A 20,229-nucleotide genomic window follows, 5' to 3' on the forward strand; every position below is an offset into this window, starting at 1 on the left:
TGGGGAGAGGAGTGTGTGGAGTCGAGGGTGACGATGGGTTTGAACACTGTAGCGCCTCAGAAGGATGCTGGTGCCCTCGATAGCAGGAGAGACATTTGCAAGAGAAGTGGGGAGGGGATGAAGGGAAAGATGCCTTTGAGATGCCTAGAGGCTGGCTAGTGAGGCATGTCCTGCAGGCATGTGGTGAGAAGAGGGTCAGAGAAATGGGACTGGGTGACATCTGCCTAGAGATCGGGGAGGGGGGTGTGCAAGGAGAGAGAGAGGAGAAGGGCAGAGGGCCCAGGACAGAGCCTGGGGGCATGATGCTCATGCTGCTGAGCCTGCAAAGGATGATGGGTCAGGCAGGGAGAATGAGAACCAAGAGGGAGCAGGGTATCAAACGCAAGAAGGAGAGAGGATTTTTTTTGGGGGGTCAGCAGTGTCCAGACTACAGAGAGAAGGACATTGAAGGGCTTCTGGAATGGGCTGGTGGGGGATGATTGGTACCTTGGCAGGGGGTGGAAGCAGGCCAGAGAGGCCAGCAGAGGTTGGTGGCGTGTCTGGGAGGGGCTTTTTCTCTGAGGTAAATGTTGGAAGGACTAGGTGTTGAGGGGCTGGAACAGCAGGGAAGGGGGAGGACAGCCTGGGGGTCCTGCCTCCCTCTCTTTCTGCTCCTCTGCTGCTTTGGTTCAGAGCTCACATAAATAAGTACACTCCTCTCTCCATCTCCTTCCCCCGTCTCTTCCTGATGTCTTGAGCTGTCCATCCGTGGGTGGGGCCCGAAGCTGGGCTCTCCAGCCTCTGGGGGATGGATCTGTGTTCACTCCCTGACCCTTCAAACAAGCTCTCAGTTGGGCCTCCCAGCCCACCCAGGCTCTGTCTCTGTCTCCCCCTTGTTTTCTCATAGCCTGTCTCCGTGTCTCTGTCTCCCTTCTCATTCTCCCCTTCTCTCATTCTCTTTATCTGTCTGTCTTCCCTTTTCCTCTCCCTTCCCACTCACTCACTCTTTCTTCTCTCTTCTTTCTCATATTCTTTCTCCCCCTCTCCTCTCTTCTCCTTCTCTCTCTCCCACTCTTTCTTTTTCCCTCATATTGTCTGTCTCCATCCTGTCTTCTCACTTTCTGGCACAGTGTCGGCATTTGGGAAAGTGGCTGCATTTTTCTCACGATGAGATGTTGAACTCTTTTCCTTCTGAGAAATTTTCCAGGAAGAACAGCTTGGAGCTCCGTGGATATTAGGCCGCATGTGTGCACATGTGCACGTGCATCTCCCTCCTCCCATTTGCTTCTGGTGTGTGTGAGTGACCCCTGATCATATGACGGAGCCCCTCGATAGGCCTCGCTTCTGCGTATGCTAACGTCAGCTCCCATGGGTTTATTGCTTCCCAGAGCCTTTCTCACAGTGACTGACCCTTTCAGGCTTTGCTGTTTCCCTTTTACATAGGAGCAAACTGAGGCACAGATGGGGGAAGGGAGACCCGCCCAAGGCCACACTTAGTAGGAGGAGGAGATGCCCCGAACCCCGAGGCTTTCTGGCTTCTGATGTCGTCTTTCCCTTGGGCTCCCCATCTCTGATGGGATGATAGTAGCAGTCAGCATAGTAGGAGAGGAATCATGGAAATTACAGTGGAAAAGAGGGCTAGCCTTGGCATCAGGGAGACCTGGGTTCAAATCTTTCCTCAGACACTTGATAGCCATTGTTCCTCCACTCTGAGTGATTCATGTCACGCCTCACCTAAAAAACAAGGTTTGGACACAGGGGCCTTCAAGGTCCTTCTGACTCTAGGTTTGTGATCTGTGAGTCTGTGTGTATGCCTTCACCTGGCCTGGCCCAAGGCTCTGACCACCAGGCTCCCTGGCCTCAGACATTTTTTTTTTAAATTTATTTTTATTTTTTGTAGGGCAATGAGCGTTAAGTGACTTGCCTAGGGTCACACAGCTAGTAAGTGTCAAATGTCTGAGGCCGGATTTGAACTCAGATCCTCCTGAATCCAGGGTCAGTGCTCTATCCACTGTGCTACCTAGCTGCCCTCCATTTTTTTAAAAAATAAAAGTATTTTATTTTCCAGTTACATGTAAAGACAGCCCTCAGCATTTGTTTACATAAGATTTCCAATTTCAAATTCTTCTCCCTCCCTCCCCTCCCTCCCCCTCTCCCCCAGACAGCAGGCAATCCGATATGGGTTTTTTATATATATATGTACACACATACACACACATATATACATACACACATATACATACATAACAACATTAAACATATTTCTGCATCAGTCATGCTATAAGAGAAGAATCAGAGCAATAAGGAAAAACCTCAAAATAGAAAAACAACAGCACCAAAAACAAAAGAAATTGTATGGTTCAATCAGCATCCATATTCCATAGTTCTTTTTTTTTTCCCCCCTGGATTTGGAGAGCCTTTTCCATCATGAGTCCCCTGGAACTTTCTTGTACCATTGGATTGGTGAGAAGAATCCAGTCCATCACAGTTGATCAACACATAGTGTTGATGATATAATGTTCTTCTGGTTCTGCTGATCTCACTTATCATCAGCCCATGCAAGACCCCCCAGGTTTCTCTGAACTCCTCCTGCTCATCGTTTCTTCCAGCACAGTAGAATTCCATTACATTCTGGCCTCAGACATTTGCTGAGAGCTCAGCAGAAGCACACTGTTCAGGGAAGGCTTCTGGGGGAGGGGGGGAACGGGACGGGGACAGGGCTTCAGGTAGGCCTTGAACAACAGGTAGGGGGATTCCTACGACAGAGAAGTCAGAAGCCTGGGTGGCTTCTGGGGCTGACAGTTGCCCCAGGGAGAGGTGGTTGGTAGTAGTCAGGGTCGTGGTAGTGTGGGGTGGTGGGCAGTGAAGCGAGTGACTGGGCTTCCAGTGTGGGGCACGGTGTAATAATGAGGAACAGGAATATCCAGCTGCCTGCTCAGTTCTTCCTCCTCACCCTTTAAGGTTGAGAGGGGGCTGACTGGGAGAGAGTTAGACGTGGCTATTTGATTCCAGTTTAATTTAACAATCATTTATTAAGCACCCACTGTGCGCATCAGATCAATAAACAAGTACTCATTAAGCGCCTTCTATATGCCAGACACTGGGGATTCAAAGGCTAGGCATAGGGGCTGGGCTTGTGATTACATTGGCATAAGTGCCTCCCTGGCTGGGGGGCCACCTTTGCCAGTGTGGGTTGGCATCTTCTCTGCATTTTACAATCTCAGAGATTTGTCCAGAGCACTGAGCACGTCAGTGACTAGCCCAGGGTGACACAACCAGTATGTGCCCAAGGGAGGACCCTCAAGGGACGGCCTTGTCCTCCCACTTTCCCTTCCTAAAACAGGGTCTGTGTGTTCAGTGTGTGTATGTGTGAGTGCATACCCATCCCTCTTCCTCCACCGACTGGCCTGCAGAAGCCTCTGGGCAAGATTTAATGCCAGCAGATGCTGCATCGGTCCTGCTGGGAATCTCGGTTTTTTTTCCAACCTTTGATTTCATTGGTGCTGGGAATGCCAGTGAGGAATCTCTGCTTATGAGAATCCACACGTCCCATTTCAATTTCAAGCGGTAGACGGTGGCCAGGGCACTGGGACAGCAGCCATTGGCCACCGGGCACTGCGCCAAGCGTTTTATGGTTATCACCTCCTTGGATGCTCACAAAACCCGGCGCAGGAGGTACTGTGGTAACTCCCATGTCTATCCAGAATCTCCGTGGATCTATCTCCTATAACTTTATTATCTCTGTTATCTTTTATTTATAATCTGTACCACCTTTTTATCATATGTATCCGTCTGTCCATCTGATCTGCTTTCCCACCTGCCGATCCCGCTAGGAGCCCGATCAACACAGTCCTGGGTGTGGAGTCAGGAAGACCTAGGTTCAAATCTAGCCCCAGTTACTTTGTGCTGTGTGACCCTGGACAAGTCATTTCACCTCTTGGCCTCAGCGTCCTCATGTGGGAAACACGGAGGATAATAGCACCTCCCTCAGACGAGGTGATGTTTGTAAAGTGGTCTGCAAACCTTAAAGCCCTGTGTAGATGTCTGATTAGATTCATTAATTGTCTGTCTGTCTGTCCATCTGTCTGCCCCCCCCCCCCCATGTCACTGGTAGAAGGAGCTCCCTGGGAGGACACGTCTACTGTGCACCTACAACTTAGAGATGGAGGGAGATGCCTTGACATAGGATTTGTTAAGTGTGTCCTGTGTGTCCAGGACTGTGTTAGGCACGTCACAAATATTATCTCATTTGATCCTCATAACAGCATTGCTGGTTTTATACAGTTTAACATTTTACAATTGAGGACACTGAGGCAGATGGTGGTTAAGTGACTTGTTTGGAGTCACACTGCTAGTAAGCTTCTGGGATGAGATTTGAACACAGGTCTTCCTCGATCCAGGCCTGGTGCTTTAGGTACTATGTGGTGGCCTCACCTGCCCGCTTGGCTTGGGTGAGCTCAGCCATCCTTTACAAAGAAGAATTTTAAAGGGGGCAGCTAGGTGGAGCAGTGGATAAAAGCACCGGCCCTAGATTCAGGAGGACCTGAGTTCAAATTTGGCCTCAAGACACTTGACACTAGCTGTGTGACTCTGGGAAGTCACTTAACCCCCACTGGCCCACAAAAACCAAACAAACCAAACAAAGAAGAATTGTAAAAAGGAAGGGGAAAAAGCAGCATTTTAACCCTGTCTCATGGTGTATGCAGTCTTCTCCACCCATAGCCCCCCGCCTCCCTCTGCCAAGAAGGGAGGGTTTGTGCCCCATGCTGACCTCCCTTCTGGCTTTCCTAGGGGGTGGGTTGGGCTGTGTTCTTGTTCTCCTGCAGTTGAGGCTGCAGAAGGCCCAGCCCGGTGCCCTAGCTAGTACGGCCGCCTGACCTTGAGCTCTGGGCTTCCTTCCTCTTAGGCTCTGCTTCCCCGGCTCCAGGCCATGGAGTGTGGAAGTGTTTCTCCTGGGGCCCGGAGGGGCAAGGGGGTTCAGGGAAAGCCTAGACCCGGAGTCCTGCCTCCCCTTGGCACCCCCTCGCTCCTCAGTGCCGCCTTCTACCTTTGCTAGGCTTGGCATGAGAGTGGAGTCCAGGCGAGGCCACAGGGGGCCGGGCCAGTGGGGGGCGGGGGGAGCTGCTGGGCGGGAGAAGGGGCACCAAGGCCGTGGGAGGTTGTTAGGTTCCTAGGGAGACAGAAGGGAAAGGTTGTGAAGTTGGGGGCGCCCCGCATGTCTTTGGTTGGGAATGAGCCATAAAGAAAGGATGCTGTGGCACTGGGCTGGGGCTGGGGTCGAGGCGGGAGGGGGCGCCCTGCGTGGATGAAGAGTCTCCTGCTCCAGAGGTGGTGGAGACCAAGGTGATGTGGGCGGCCTAGGTGGGCTGTGAGGGCCCTGGTCTGAGGCGTCCTGGTGGTGGGCCTGGGTGCTGCCTGGCTTGGTCTGGGCATTTGAGGGCTCTGAATTCAGGCTGGATGCCCTGGGTTCCAATCATCACTCCTCCCGGAGACCTTGGGTCAGTCACTGACTCGGGCTGGGCTGGATGGTCCCTGAGCTCCCCGCAGCTCCAAATCTCTGGATTTGTGAACCCCAGTCTGTCTGCTTTCCTAAGCATTCCTTAAATGTCCCCTTTGGGGACAAGAAAGAGAAAGATCCTGCCTTCAGGGCGCTTCTGTGTCCGCCAGCTGGCCAGCCCCCTTCTCAGAGCAGGCCTGCCCTCGGGGCCTGCATGGAGTCCAGGGACAAGGCCAAGGTGGCGCCTGGGGTCCTGGGCCGAGCTCTGCCACTGTGGGTGACAGGGAGCGAGACACTCCTTTCTTCTGCCTTGGTTTACTCCTCTGTGAAATGGGTTCAGCGATCCTAGCCCTGCTTGCTGCCCCAAGGAAGGGTGCTTGTGAAGATGAGTGCATGTGCTCGCTCTGCTTAGGGGGAGGTAGAAGAAGAGGCAGCCCCTGTCCTCAGACAGGGTTGCGGGGTGGCATGGGGGTGCTCATTGTCTAGTTGGGGAGAGAAGGCTGACTGATGTAGCTCCATTTCTCAAGAGCCCTGGGACATAACCTTGCAAGCCTAAAACCAGAGTGCTGTGTCAGGAGGATTGTTCTGGAAACCCCAGGGTGGGCTAGGCAGGGTTCTCTGCTGCAGGCCAGGTACATGGCAGTGGGGGCCTGGGCTGGTCTGAGGGCAGGTGGAGCAGGGGAGGGGATGGGGGGCGGACAGGAGAGTGGAGCCACAGGGGTGAGACTGTGGATGGGTGGGGAGCAGACCAGACACCGTGCGGCCCCTCCAATGGGGCTGACGGGAACAGTTCAGGGAGATGTCAGGGGGTCTGGTTAGGGAGACTGGGCAGACCAGACTGGGAAGCCCTGCTGACCGACCAAGCGATGTTAGCTTGCGTGGTTTGTGTTGTGTGAGTGTGTGTAGTTCATGTGTCTGGGCTAGTGTGTATATATGTGTGTCTATTAGTGTGTACATGCGTTATGTATGTGTGGTTTGTGTTGTGTGTGTGAGAGAGTGAGTGCGTGTATGTGTGTGTAGTTCATGCTGTCTGGGCTAGTGTGTATATATGTGTGTGTGTCTATTAGTGTGTGCATGTGTGTGTATGTGTGGTTTGTGTTGTGTGTATGAAAGAGTGTGTGAGTGTAGTTCATGCTGTGTCTGGGTTAGTGTGTCTATATGTGTGTCTGTTAGTGTGTGCATGTGTATATATATATATATGTGTGGTTTGTGTTGTGCATGTGTGCGTGCACACATGTGAGTGTGTGTGGTTTGTGCTGTGTCTATGGGCTGGTGTGTCTATATGTGTGTGTCTGTTGGGGTGTGTGTGTGTGTGTGTGTGTGTGTGTATGAGTATATGTGTTTTGTGCTGTGTGGGTTAGTGTGTGCGTGGATGTTTGTGTCTATGTGTGTGCACGTGTGTTCCTGCCAACCTGGGGGAGGGTGGGCAGTGAGGAACAAGAGCTGGAGGCCCCTGGGCCATGCTCACCCCTCCTCCCCCTGCTCAGGTGCCCCCTAACCACTCCCTCCACCCCCACAGATCGGCTTCTTGAAGATCATGCACAAGTATGAGATCACGTTCACGCTTCCTCCGCTGCCCAAGCTGGGAAGAGACGTGTGCGCCATCCCCCTCCCCAACCTGCACCTCAAAGTCCTGAGCGTCACTCCTGTTTCTGAAGGTGAGTCCCGGCTGGGGATTGGGGGGCCAGAAAGGACCCTGCCTTCGCAGCCCCGGTCCCCCATCTGAAGAGTGGAGGGAGGCCCTGGTCGGACACGAGGTCCAGGTCCTGCCCATGGGGAGACCCTGGTTCCAGGAGCCAGCCCCATCTGATGTGCAGTATGGCCCCAGGCCTTGGAGACCTTGGTCTGGGGAGAGACCCGGGCCCTGGTCCCAGGGGGTGTGTCAGGCACACTTCTCTGCAGGGACGCTCTACCTAAAGTTTTGTGGTGCCCCCGGCTCCCCTCCCCGGTGGCACCATCTTTACCTGCTGAGTGATAAGAGGTCACTCCAACACCTGCAGGTTGTCTCATTGGGGAGCCCCATCTGTTCCCACGCCCTTGTCAGAAAATACCTCCTGCCTTCATGCCCCTAGAGGGTCTCCCCTTTGTGTTGGGGCCGTCACAGCTACAGTCAGAAGGGCCCGGCTCATATCTCACCTCTGACACCAACAGTGACCTTGGACGGGTCGCTTCACATCCCTGATTGTCATAGAGAAAATGAGGGGCCTGGACTCAGGAACCCAAGGGCCCTTCTTTGGGGTCTGAAACTCATGTCTTGGGTCACACAGAGGGAGAATTCAAACCCAAGGCCTCCAGACTCCAGATCCAGTGCTCTCTGTCCTCCTCGGGGGAGACCCCCACTCATTTCTAGCCCTTAGGAGTCTCCTGGTCAGGGGCGTGTGGGGAGGGGGCTGAGGCAGGAAGGAGGCCCCTTGTGGCCTGTAGGAATGGGGGCCAGGTGGCTCCTCCTCTGTGTCCTTGCTGCTCTCACGACAGTGGCTTTGCCCCCAGGCAGGTGATGTTACATTCACTTGGGTTGGGTCGGCCCTGGGAGAGGTGGGGGCAGGAAGAAGTCTTGGAGAGCTGCCCACGGAGCCACCTGCGGGCACGTGGCAGATGCTCTGGGGAATCTCTTCATCCTGTTGGCAGCCCGCACTTCTCCACCGGGCCCTAGGTCTGATGAGACACGCATCCCCCTGCCTTGGCTGGTGTGGGTGCGTCACCATGGAAACCTCCTCTTCTTACCTGACAGCCTCCCCCCTCCCTCCCTCCTCCTTCCTCTGCGCTTACCGGGTTGAGGGTCCTCCACTCTCTCGAGGACTCCCTTGGCACTCCCCCGGGCTGATTGCTCCCAGCCCCCCACCTTCCTCCTCGGCTGTTGAGATTCTGAGTCTGAAGGGAGCTCCATTAGCATCCCATACACACATCTGGGGGCACAGTGGGGCAGTGCCAGAGCTGAGTGCGAATCCTCCTTTAGACACCATGGGACCTCAGCTTCCTTAGATACAAAATGGGTGTATCAGGCCCCTGCTTCACTTCTAGGCTTATTGGGAGCCTCAGATGAGGTAACTTATCTAAGGGCCCCCAAACCTCAGCGTTAGCCCCCCCTGTGTCTGTGTCATCTTGCTGTCACGCTTTGTCTCTCTCTGGAGATGATTGGCCTCCCTGGAGGTGGAGACAGAGGTAGAGCCTCTGGGGTCTTCTGAGAGCCGTGGTGGAGTCATGGGAAAGGGCATCTCGTTGCCCTGAACCTCATCTGGGAAATGAGGGCATTGCCTCTCAACATCATCACTTCAGGGTGATGACTGAAGGACCAGGAGTGGGCCAGAGGACCCGGGTTCAAATCCTGACCTTGCCATTTATTTACTGAACTTGCATGCCCTTGGATAAGTCACTTCCTTGGATCACAGACTCGGCCCCAGGAGGGACCTTATATGGTGTCTGATCCAACCTCTTGATTTCACTGGTGAGGAAAACAGACCCAGAGCAGACACGATCTTGCCCCAAGTCAGACAGGAGGCAAGGGCCAGAGTCAGGATTAGAACCCAGCATCTGCAGACTTCCTCTCTTCCCATGGCACAGCCTTGCCTGTACCTCCTTTTCCTCATCTGTGAAGGAGGGGGCTGGGGTTCCTGCGCCTCCCGGCTCTGGTCTCTGGTTGAAGCCGGGTGGAGGTGGAGCCGCCGGGCTCTGGGGCCCCCGAATGTGGAGGAGCCATGAAATATTGGTGCCCTGATTGATGAGCCCTTGGCAGGGAGACCGCAAAGCTCACGTCTGCAGCTGCTGCCTGTCGGGGAGGAGCATGGGGTGGGGGGAGGAGGAGGGCAGCTCAGAGAGTCATGTCGGGAAATTGGATTCTGGCCCCTGGGGTTTCCTGTGAGATCCAAGTCTGCCCCACCTTCTCCACTTCCCCGTTCTCTTTGTGACTGGGTCCTGGGCCCCCCAGGGCAGGGCTGGTGTCTCCCCATCAGCACAGGGTCCCCTTGTTTTCCCTGGGCCGGCTCTGCCTGTGGGGAGGCTCGGGTCGGGAGGGGGGGGATGGCAGGAGGGGTGGACTGAGCAGGTCTGACAGTCTGAGCGGTGTGAGGCTGAGCTGTGGGGGTGGGGAGGAGGAGGAGATGTGTTCTTGTACCCCCGCCAAGAATCCCCCACTCATCGCTGGGATGGATTTCATCCTTTTATCTCCTCAGTGCCTCACCGAGCAATCGAGCCTCTTGGGGCGTAACTGAAGCCTGCCTTTTCTTTTCATATGCCCCCCCATGGGGTCTCGGGGTAGCTGGGTCCCCTGCTCTAATGGCCTTGTGCTTTGGGGCAGGGGTTGGGGGCCATCCTTCCCCCTCTGCCTCCACCCCCCCCCCCCCATCAGCCACTGGTCAGGGTCAGTAGTGACAGAGCCCGGGCAAAGCTCAGAGGGAGGGGCCGGCCCGGAGCATTGCCCAGGTATGTTCTTGCCACAGGAGTTTCCAGGGTTCCTTGGTGCAGGGCTGGGGAACCCTTCTGATGTGGGGAAAGAGCCAGGTCCCTGGGCCTGAAGGGAGAAAAAGACCCTCACCCTCCTAGTGTTGCCCTTGGCAGGATCACATTTATGAGAGACCTCCAGGATCTTCTCATCTGAGCACTCCCACCCCAGTGTGGAACTCTCCCCATGACATCACCCCCCAGTAAGGAACCCCTCCTCTACAACATCACCCTCCCAGTGTCTCCCCCCAGTATCACCAACCCCAGTGTACCCCCCCAACACAGTCCATCCTAGTGGAATCCTCCCTGCCCCCCATTATATTGCTGTCAAGGCATCCAGCCTCAGTTTGAACACTTAGTTGGTGGGGAGCTCACTATCTCACAGAACAGTCTATTCTAATTTTAGACAGCTTCAGTGTTTTTTTTTTCCTTTGGTTTTTATTGATATCTTTTAAAAAATATATCATTTTCATTTCCAAGTATATCCCTTTCCTGTCTCCTCTAGAGAGCCATCCCTTGTAATAAAAAAGAGAAGGGAAAAAATAATTAGTTCATCCAAACTGTAGCAGGTCATGCACTGTGATGGTGTATGCACTATTCCACACCCAGAGCCCCCCGCCTCTGCAAAGAGCCAGGCCTTGGTCGCTGGGACTTCACACTGTTGTGTTTTGGCTGGTCTGCTCTTGTTCCTTTTCTCTGCATTGTTGCAGGGATGGCGCGTGTTGTTTCCAGGTTCCACTGTCTCCCCGCTGCGTCTGTTCATAGAGGTCTTCCTGTGCTGTTTCTGTGTTCTGCGTATTCAAACTTTTTTTTTTACTGTGCATTAATCTTCCAGGACAGCTCCAGTGCCTAAAGGCTTTCCTGGGATTGGGTTCAAATCTGCCACGTTCTGGCTTTTGATGCTGTGGAGAGAATGCAAGTCCAATCTTTTAAGTGGATGCCTTGCCCTCTAGACGTGCTGTGCCTGGTCTGCTCTGGTGGTGTGCAAAACAGCACTGGACTTGGGGTCCTAGAAGACCCAGGTTCACATCTCACTTCTGACACGTGACTCTTGGTAAAGTCACTTGAGAACACTGGGTCACAGTTTGCTTGTTTGTAAAATGGGGGTAGGGGCAGCTAGGTGGCGCAGTGGATAGAGCACTGGCCCTGGACTTAGGAGGACCTGAGTTCAAATCCTTCCTCAGACACTTAACACTTACTAGCTGTGTGACCCTGGGCAAGTCACTTAACCCCAATTGCCTCACCAAAAAAAAAATACCCTAAGTAAAATGGGGGTGATGGTTATGAGATGTTTGTAAAGCAGTTTACAGAGAGCTTTATGGATCAGCTGTTATTGACCTATACCCATGAGATCACAGGTGCGGGCCCCAGACCTGATAAAATAACAGCGATTTCTAGTTTTAGAGCTGCCCGGAGCAGTGGTGAACACCGCCAGCCACTGCCCACTTAGAAAACCACCCACAAACATTTCCCAATTGCATCTTCATCCAGTTTGGGAGTTTTGTTGAATTGACCCACCTCTGGCCTAGATCACACAGCTAGAAAGAGTCAGAGGTGAGACTTGAACCCGGGTCTTGTTGGCCCTGAGTCTGGTGCTGTTTGTTCTCTACCGATTGTTGCCTCTGTGGTGCCGGTGGGATCTTGTTGGGTGAGTGCTTGGGGCAGATCTCGGCCTATTCCCGTCTTCTCATCCTGTACGGCTCTTCTTGTCCATCTTCTCTAAGTCTTCCACAGGGGGCCTCACTAACATTTCCTGGCCACTGGCGACTCCCATATGACTGTCCCTGCCCTTTTTCTTTTCTTCCTTCCTTCCTTCCTTCCTTCCTTCCTTCCTTCCTTCCTTCCTTCCTTCCTTCCTTCCTTCCTTCCTTCCTTCCTTCCTTCCTTCCTTCCTTTCTTTTTTCTTTCTTTCCTTCCTTCCTTCCTTTCTTTCTTTCTTTCTCTCTCTTTCTTTTTTCTTTCTTTCCTTCCTTCCTGCTTTCCTTTCTTTCTTTCTTTCTTTCTTTCTTTCTTTCTTTCTTTCTTTCTTTCTTTCTTTCTTTCTTTCTTTCTTTCTTTCTTTCTTTCTCTCTCTCTCTTTCTTTCTTTTTTCTTTCCTTCCTTCCTTCCTTCCTTCCTTCCTTCCTTCCTTCCTTCCTTCCTTCCTTCCTTCCTTCCTTCCTTCCTTCCTTCCTTCTTTCTTTCTTTCTTTGTGGAACAATGAGGGTTAAGTGACTTGCCCAGGGTCACACAGCTAGTAAGTGTTAAATGTCTGAGGCCAGATTTGAACTCAGATCTTCCTGAATCCAGGGCCAGTGCTTTATCCACTGCACTACCTAGCTGCCCCACCTTTTCTGATTGGGCATTTCCTGGAAGGCCCTGAGGCTGCTTCTTGTGCCACACGGGCTGTGGAAAGGACACTTGGGTCCTCCACATTCAACTGTTTCAGAGATTTTTGGTTCAGACCTGTGTCTGAACCAAATTTCACCAATGCCCAGTATGGATCATGTCATTTCATGCCTTAGAGAGGGGTTACCTGGGCCGAAGGGGGTCAAGGCCACAGGCACATTTAGGGAATGGGAAGGAAGTGAAACGATTTGCCCAGGGTCATATGGCTAGGATTTGTTAAAGGTGAAACTAGAACCCAGGTCTTCTGAGACCAAGGCTGGGTGGTCCACTATGCCAGTGATCCCTTTATACCCCTAAAAATTATGGAGGATCCCCAAGAGTTTTTGTTTATGTGGGTTCTTTCTATCAGCATTTTTTGTGGTTCGTTTTTTTTTTGTCATGGCCAGCTCTTTGTGATACCCTTTGGAGAGGCTGGCCATTTCCTTCTTCAGCTCTTTTTACAGATGAGGAAACTGAGGCAGAGAGGGTGAAGTGACTTGCCCAGGGTCACACAGCTAGCAAGTGTCTGAAACTGGATTTGACCTTGGGAAGAGGAGTCTCCCTGACTCCAGGCCTGGCGGTCTATCCACTGCGCCATCTAGCTGCTCATCAGCACTTACCATGTTAGAGATTAAAATTACTAACATTTTGGCATTAATTCATTAAGAATCACAACATATTTTTGTGAAAAATAACTATCTCAGGGAAGCTAGGTGGTGCAGTGAATAAAGCACCAGCCCTGGATTCAGGAGCATGTGAGTTCAAATCCGGCCTCAGACACTTGACACTTACTAGCTGTGTGACCCTGGGCAAGTCACTTAACCCCAGTTGCCTTACCAAAAAAAAAAATAATTATAATAACTATCTCCTACAACAAAGGAGATTTAGGAGAATGGCATTGTCTTAGAGATTTTTGCAAATCTCTTGAATGTGTGGCTTAATAGAAGCAGCGGGGTCTCCTATCTGCTTCTGCGTTATTCAGTCTGATGTGCTTAGTTGTTTTGGCTGAAGCGTATCAAGAAAATCTGGCCTCATAGACTAGCAGTTGGAAGTGGGTGAAGCATTTTTTAGTAGGCAAACAATGGCAGTGTGATGGTGAGTTGTTTTGGCCTTGCGGATCCCCCGAGAGGTCCTTGAAGCCCACTTGGAGAACTGGCCCCCACCGCCCGGCTGCCTTCTTGTTGGGAGATTAGAGCCGGGTTTGTGTTTTGGGGAAGCCAGAGGATTGTGGAAAGACCAACACATACATTTCCCTCCCAAGCTGTCTGGCTGCTCTCTTCTTCACCTTTGAGTCTGAACCTGGCTCATTGTTCCCCTGTGCTACCTGCCTTAACTGGAACCCTCTGAGAGTCCCTGCTAATGCTGTCAGAGAATGGAATGAGCTCTTTTGCCTGGCTTCTTCTCGGTGAACCCTTACTGCATCCTGGGGATTGCCATTTTGCCAAGTTCTAGCAGATGCTTTGTTGAAGTCGTGTATCTTGAATTTGGATAGGGAGAGATACTGCGCCCACTGGGAGGCAGTTTCCAGAATCCCTCCCTCCTTTTTTCCTTTTGGAAACATGGCTCCCGGCCTGGGGGAGACCCTGGTCTTATGGGGAACCATCCCCTACTCTTCGGAAGCCCCATGTCTGATGGGGAGATACCCTTTGTTCTTTTTTTTTTTTTTTTTGCGGGGCAGTGGGGGTTAAGTGACTTGCCCAGGGTCACACAGCTAGTAAGTGTCAAGTGTCTGAGGCTGGATTTGAACTCAGGTCCTCCTGAATCTAGGGCCAGTGCTTTATCCACTGCATCACCTATCTGCCCCAACCCTTTGTTCTTAAGGAGTGCCTGGTCCTATGGGGAGATACTCTCTGTTCTCAAGGACCCTCTGTCTGCTGGAGAGACATTCTTTGCCCCTGGCCCAGTGGGGAGACATCTCCTGCCCTTGGAGAGCCCTTGGTCTGGTGAGGACACACCCCCTGTTTAGACCCCCTCTGGCCTCACTGAGGGTCGTGCAGGACAGATAAGCCTGTGGTGGACGGCTGACTCTGGTGGTCTTGGGCAGCTCCCTTTCCTGGTCTTCCTGATTGGCTGCAGAGCTGGGCTGGCTCTGAAATATTCATTGCTCCTGGAGCCTGTGGTCTGAGGCCCGCCTTCTCTCCCTGCTGGCAGTGCCCGCTGCAAACTGAGCTGCTTACCGCTGGGTCTCCTGAGCCCTGCCTTCCCCTTCCCCTGCTGGCCCAAGTGAGGTGAGCCTGAGGACATGGGGAGGGTCTTGTCCTCGGGGCTAAATGCCGCCCTGCGGGGGTGGGGTGGCTGGAAGCACCCGCCCAACAGCTCAGCCGCATGGGCGCTCCTCAGGCCTCCCTGGGCCGCCGGCGACCTCGCTGCCCTTTCCTCACTTGGCCGTGCCTTTGGCTATTTACTCCTCCCCCTGCTGTCTCCTCAGGCTCCAGGCTTCAGGTGCGGAGGCATGGCAGCTTTTACGGCATTTTGGTTATGCCCTCAATCCTCTCTGGGCACAGACATGCCCTGATCAGAAGGCAGAGGGTCCTCTAGGAGACTGCCACTCTGTGATGGGCAATTGCTTTTTATTAAAGTGTAGCACATTTAACACTGTGGCAGCCAACTCACCCTGTTTTTGCCCCTTTCAACTTCCATTCTTGTCTTTGGGTTTTGGGGTGTGATTTATGGTGTCCATCTGTCCTTCCTTCCTTCTCTCCCTCCCTCTTTCCTTCCTTCCTCCCTTCCTTCCTCCCTTCCTTCCTCTCTCTCCCTCTTTCCCTCCCTCCCTCCCTCTCCAGGGTTACTTACAAAGGAACTGAGAATGTATTCAGTCGATGATGCTTCTCAGAGAGTAGCAGGTCCCTGTCCTGCTCTGAATTTCCCAAGTTCTTCCAGACTCCTCCAGCCTCTTTTTGCCCGGCCATCCCAGTTCTTCCTCCCATCCCGACTCCTTCTCAGTACACTGCCCCCCTCCCTGGGCCCTTTGGGGGACTCTCTTGAGCTGCTGATGTCCTTCACTAGGCGGCATCTTAGCGGGCTTCTCATCTTAAGGACCTGGGTGGCAGTCCCAGTAGGTGGGCTGCTTAACAACTGACACTGGGCAAATCCCCGACTTGTCAGGGCCTCCGTTTCCTTAGCTGTAAAATGAAGGGAGTTGGATTCCTGTCTAAGGTGCCCTTCGGTTCTGCATCCTGCCGTCTTATCTCCCTTCCTCCGCTGTAGGATCAGCCGTAAAATATAAACAGGTGGGATCGCGGAATCCCAGATATGAACCTTGAAAGGACCTGGGAAGTCCTTGAGGCCAAATCCCCTATTTTACGGATGAGCAAACTGAGGTGCAGAGGGTTGAAGTTGCAGCTTGCCCAGGGTCACACAGAATAAGGATCTGGATTCAGGTCCTCCCATCGAGACCGGATGACCCCCAAATCCGGAGGGCTTCTCTGAGCAAGCAGGTCACTGCCCGCAGTTTGGGTGCTGATGAAAGCTTGTGACGCTCGGGGCCCCTCTGGGCCTCCTCTCTTTCCCACAGGCTTCTGCGTGAAGTGTGAATACATCGCCCACAAGGAAGGTGTTCTGAAGGAGGAGCTGGTGCTGGCCTGTGAGACCAGAGACGATCCCTCTGTGAGAGTGGTGCTGCAGGCCAGAGTCATGGGTGAGGAGCAAGGGGCGTCCAGCACCATGGACAGAGCCCCTGCTGGCTGTGGGGGCGCCTGAGGGAGGGACTTAGCCTTGTCTTTTTTTTTTTTTTTGGTGAGGCAATTGGGGTTAACTGACTTGTCCAGGGTCACACAGCTAGTACGGGTCATGTGTCTGAGGCTGGATTTGAACTCAGGTCCTCCTGACTCCAGGGCCGGTGCCCTATCCACTGCGTCACCTAGCCGCTCCTAGCCTTGTCTTTTAAAGGGCCCCTCCCGTGCCTACCTTCCAGCTTCTGGTCTGATGGGGGGGAGGTGGCCCACTCCGAAGCTAGAACAGAGCCTAGAACTGACCTCAGGATGGGATGCTGGAGGCTGGTGCTTGGAGGTGGTTGGGGAGGAAGGCAAGCGGCTGGGTCATAGACCAAGGTTCAGAAGGGGTAGCAGGGCTGGGGGGTGGGCTTGGAGGGGTCCTGGGGCCCAGCAGGGGTGGGGGAGGTGGTGTCGGCCACAGACCGAGCCCCACGGGAGAACAGCTCCAGTTAGAAGCATTGTCCTTGTCTCTGCCTCTGCCTCTGCCTCTCCAGGGAGGCAGCCAAAGTGTGGCACCTGGAACACGCAGGATTTGGGTCAGAGCGCCCTGTTCATAGCCCAGTTCTTCTGCTCCCTGCCCGTGTGTGACCTTGCCAAGCAGGGCATGCGTCCTCTCCCCAGCCTCAGCTTCTTTGGCAGGAAAAGGAGGGGCTCATAGCAATAGTGGATCAGAGCGGGCACTGGAGGGTGAGGGGACCCCCAAAGATGAGTCGCTTCCCCTCTCTGTGCCTCAGTTTATTCATCTGTAAACGAGGGGGCTCCAGACTGGGAGCCGTGGAGTGCTGCGTGTCGGCCTCCGTACCAACTCCCCTGCCCCCTCTGCTGGCTCCTGGCGGTAGCGACCGCTGGTCTACCGAGGTCTGGGATTTGAGGGGATGTCTGGTTCTCAGAAAGCTGGGAGGAAGAGGAGGAGGAGAGGGGTTTGGCTTCCCCTTCGTCTCTCTATCCATCCTCCCCATCGCCTTCATTTCCTGTGGTTTAGCTGCCTCTGTCCCTCCCCAAGTGCCCGTGAGCCACCTCTCTGGGCCTCCTGGGGTGGCGCCTCGGCTGCCATAGGGTCTGAGCTGTACCTGACCTGGCGTTTGCTTTGTAAACATCCCCAACCAATGGCAGTGACTGAGTGAGGCTCAGCCCTGAGTGGCGGCTTCGGGGGGTTTTAGGGAAGGTGCGGGGGCTCCCTGGGGTTCCGGGGCTGGAGGAGACCTCTGATCAGCCAGTCCAGCCCTTTCATCTGGCAGCTGAGGAAGTCCAGGCCCATGGGGAGTGACAAAGCGGGGATTCGAACCCAGGACCTTGGCCCCCAGAGGTAGCCCGCTTCCTTCTCTACCCTGCTGACAGCCTCTAGGGCTATTTGTATTAGGAAGGAACTTGGGGGAGCAGGAAGAGCCTCATGCTGGGGAGTTGGAAGCAATCGCTGACTTTTCGATGAGGCTTTAAGGCTTATAAAGTGCTTTACAGAAAATGTTGAAGGAGATGTGGGAGAGACCTCATTGGCTATCAGGTTCAACTCCACTCGTTTTACAGAGGAGGAAACTGAGGCTCATTGTGGAGGCCCATCGCCTGGGGCCACCCACCCAGGAAGTAGGTAACGGAGCCGACTTTGAAGCGAGGCTCTCGGAGGGACGGGATCCAGGGCCTGGAGCCCAGGTCGGGCTGATTGCCTGCGTTCTTGCTTTGAAAAGGAAGGGAGCTGGGGCAGCTAGGTGGCGCAGTGGATAAAGCACTGACCCTGGAGTCAGGAGGACCTGAGTTCAAAACCGACCTCAGACACTTAACACTTACTAGCTGTGTGACCCTGGGCAAGTCACTTAACCCCAATTGCCTCACTTAAAAAAAAAAACAAAAACAAAAAGAAAAGGAAGGGAGCTGATATAAGTAGATGGTGATGGTGCCTTGGTCTGTGATTCTGTGCAGGAGGGAGGGAGGCAGGAGCAGAGATAAGCAGGGGGCAGGAGCAGGGTCTCCAGCGTCCAGGATACGATGCCCATTCAGAGTCAGGAGACCCCATTCAGAGTCAGGAGACGCCGTTCCGATCTCAGATCTCAGCTCATGGGGAAATTGCCGAGTCTCTTGCCCTCAGTTTGTCCCTCTGTGGAATGGGGGGGCGCAGCCAAGGAGAGGCCGGAGCTGACCGCTGTCCTCTTGTTTTCAGACCGGCACCACGGCACCCCGATGCTCCTGGATGGGGTGCGCTGTGTGGGCGCGGAGCTGGAGTACGACTCGGAGCACAGCGACTGGCGTGGCTTCGACTAAGGACCCCCATCCCACCTCCCTCCGCTCCTTTGCTCCTCCCCCTTTCCCCTCTCCCGGATGGAGCAGCTGCTTAGTCCCTGGACTGGATGCTTTGCTACTTGGAAGAGGGAGAGAGGACCAGAAAAGGCCTGGGGCCAGGGTGGGGAGGGGCCTCTGGTGTCTCCCTTCCGGGAGCCAGGAGGGGCCCAAAGTAGGGCCCCCCCCCCCAATCCCTTCAGCCTTAAATTCCATCCGGATTTGTCTCAGTCTGTGTCGCCTGCTGCCCCTCACAGGGCCCAGCATCTGGGCCAGGGAGGGGGGGCGGGGTGTGGATGAATAGAGGGAGGACTGGGAGTATTCCTAGCCGGGTAGTAGATGGGGTCTTTGATGCGGGCTGCCTCCTTCCCCTGCCACCCTCCGTCTTATCCCGGCATCCCCACTGCCTCCTGTCTCTTCTGATTCAGTGACCGGATGGGATCCAGCCTCTGGATGGGAGATTGGGCTTTTTTGGACGGGAGGGGAGTGGGAAGGCCTCTTCTGGGTGCCTCAGTTTCCCTGGTCTGCAGGTGGCCTTCCTGGCGTGGGGAGGGGCAGGCTCTGGTGTGTCAGGGAAGCCCAGGGTGCCTCTGTCCTTCCCCTGCCCTCTCAGCCTGGGCTGTCTTCCTCCCCCTGTGCAGTCAGCCTTTCCCATGGGTCCCCCTGTCCCCATTCCTAAGCCATAGAGCAGGAGGAGAGACGCCCCTCCTCCAGGCTTGCACCGGCCTTTATCTTTGCTGTTGCTGCTTTAGCTGTTTACCCCCCAGACTGCCCGGGGGGAGGGGGGCTGTGGAAGGAGGCTGGGCACTGGAGGGAGGGTCCTGTTCTAACCTCCGCCTCTCATGCCCATGAGTGTGCCTGTCCTGTGTTTGTTGGTTTGTTTTTCTAAGTGATTGGGGTGAAAGCCCAAAGAAATTAAAAGAAAAAACCAAGTTTCTGTGCAGACCAAACTGATTACTGGCTTTTGTGGGATGGGAAGGGGGGTGTCACCCCCCTGGAATAGATGGCTGTGTCCTCAAGCCCTAGGGGTCGACCCCAGGAGCCAGGGAACCTCTGTGGGCCTGGGGGATAATCCTACCTTTGCCTTTAGGTCTCCAAAGATGGGGATACCCCCCACCCCCACCCCGGGCAGCCGGCCAGTAGAGTCGCTTAGGCAGCATGAACCATAGATTGAACCAGCACTGGGTCGTGGGGGAAAGAACAGGAGTCGGCAGCTGAAGCCATAGCATAATCGGGTGCTGGACTAGGCATTGTGGAGACCCACTTCAGACATAAGCCGTGTGGCCGAGCCTCAGTTTACTCATCTGTCAGAAGCTGGTGGGGGGGATGGTGGCAGCCCCAGGTCCTTTCTGGCTGTAAATCCATGAGTTTATGACCCCTGTGGGCCTAAGCTCTGGTTCTCTGATCTTGGTTGTGAGTACTAAGGAAGAAGGCTGAATTTTTCTACCCCCTCCCTCTAACTCTTATTTGAGATCTTTGCTGCTCAGATTTTTTTTTTTTTTTGGGTGGGGCAGTGAGGGTTAAGTGACTTACCAGAGTCACACAGCTAATAAGTGTCAAGTGTCTGATCCGAATTTGAACTCAGGTCCTGAATCCAGGGCCAGTGCTGTATCCACTGCGCCACCTAGCTGCCCCTTTAGAATGGTCAACACTTGTCTTTAGCACATCCTCTCAGTCGGGCTTCCTGGTCACTGCTCCCATCCCCTTCTTACCAAACAATCTTGGGATTAGGAGTATCGTTCCAGGGGATGCCAGCCCCAATGATTGGTACCAGAGCAAGGTACGGGTTTGTGGGCATGGTCTCAGGTGGCTGGATGGAAGAAGTTTGGAGTAATCTCCATAGCAGCTCTCCCCTCCTATCCCCTCCCAGAACACCCCACCTCCCTCAATAAACCTAGGCCAGGGCTCCAGCCTGTGGGGACTGGCCTGTCCAGCCTCTGTCCCTGCCCCGCAATCTCTCTGCTAGAC

At 54.0% G+C, this 20,229-nt stretch overlaps 1 protein-coding gene across 3 annotated transcripts in view; it reads left to right on the forward strand.

Annotated features, from left to right (window-relative positions):
• Window positions 1-19,193, forward strand: part of C2H20orf27 (chromosome 2 C20orf27 homolog) — a 45,758-nt gene extending 26,565 nt beyond the window's left edge. For all 3 annotated transcript variants that reach the window (XM_043988664.1, XM_043988662.1, XM_043988663.1), the window contains exons 4-6: window positions 6,996-7,134; window positions 15,795-15,917; window positions 18,146-19,193. In XM_043988664.1, coding sequence (XP_043844599.1) covers window positions 6,996-7,134; window positions 15,795-15,917; window positions 18,146-18,246 — 363 coding nt within the window. In that variant the 3' untranslated portion in view covers window positions 18,247-19,193. The remainder of the gene's footprint in view (window positions 1-6,995; window positions 7,135-15,794; window positions 15,918-18,145) is intronic.
• The last annotated feature ends 1,036 nt before the right edge of the window (window positions 19,194-20,229 follow it).

Source organism: Dromiciops gliroides, chromosome 2 (genome assembly GCF_019393635.1).
Source record: "Dromiciops gliroides isolate mDroGli1 chromosome 2, mDroGli1.pri, whole genome shotgun sequence".
Classification (NCBI taxonomy): Eukaryota; Metazoa; Chordata; class Mammalia; order Microbiotheria; family Microbiotheriidae; genus Dromiciops; species Dromiciops gliroides.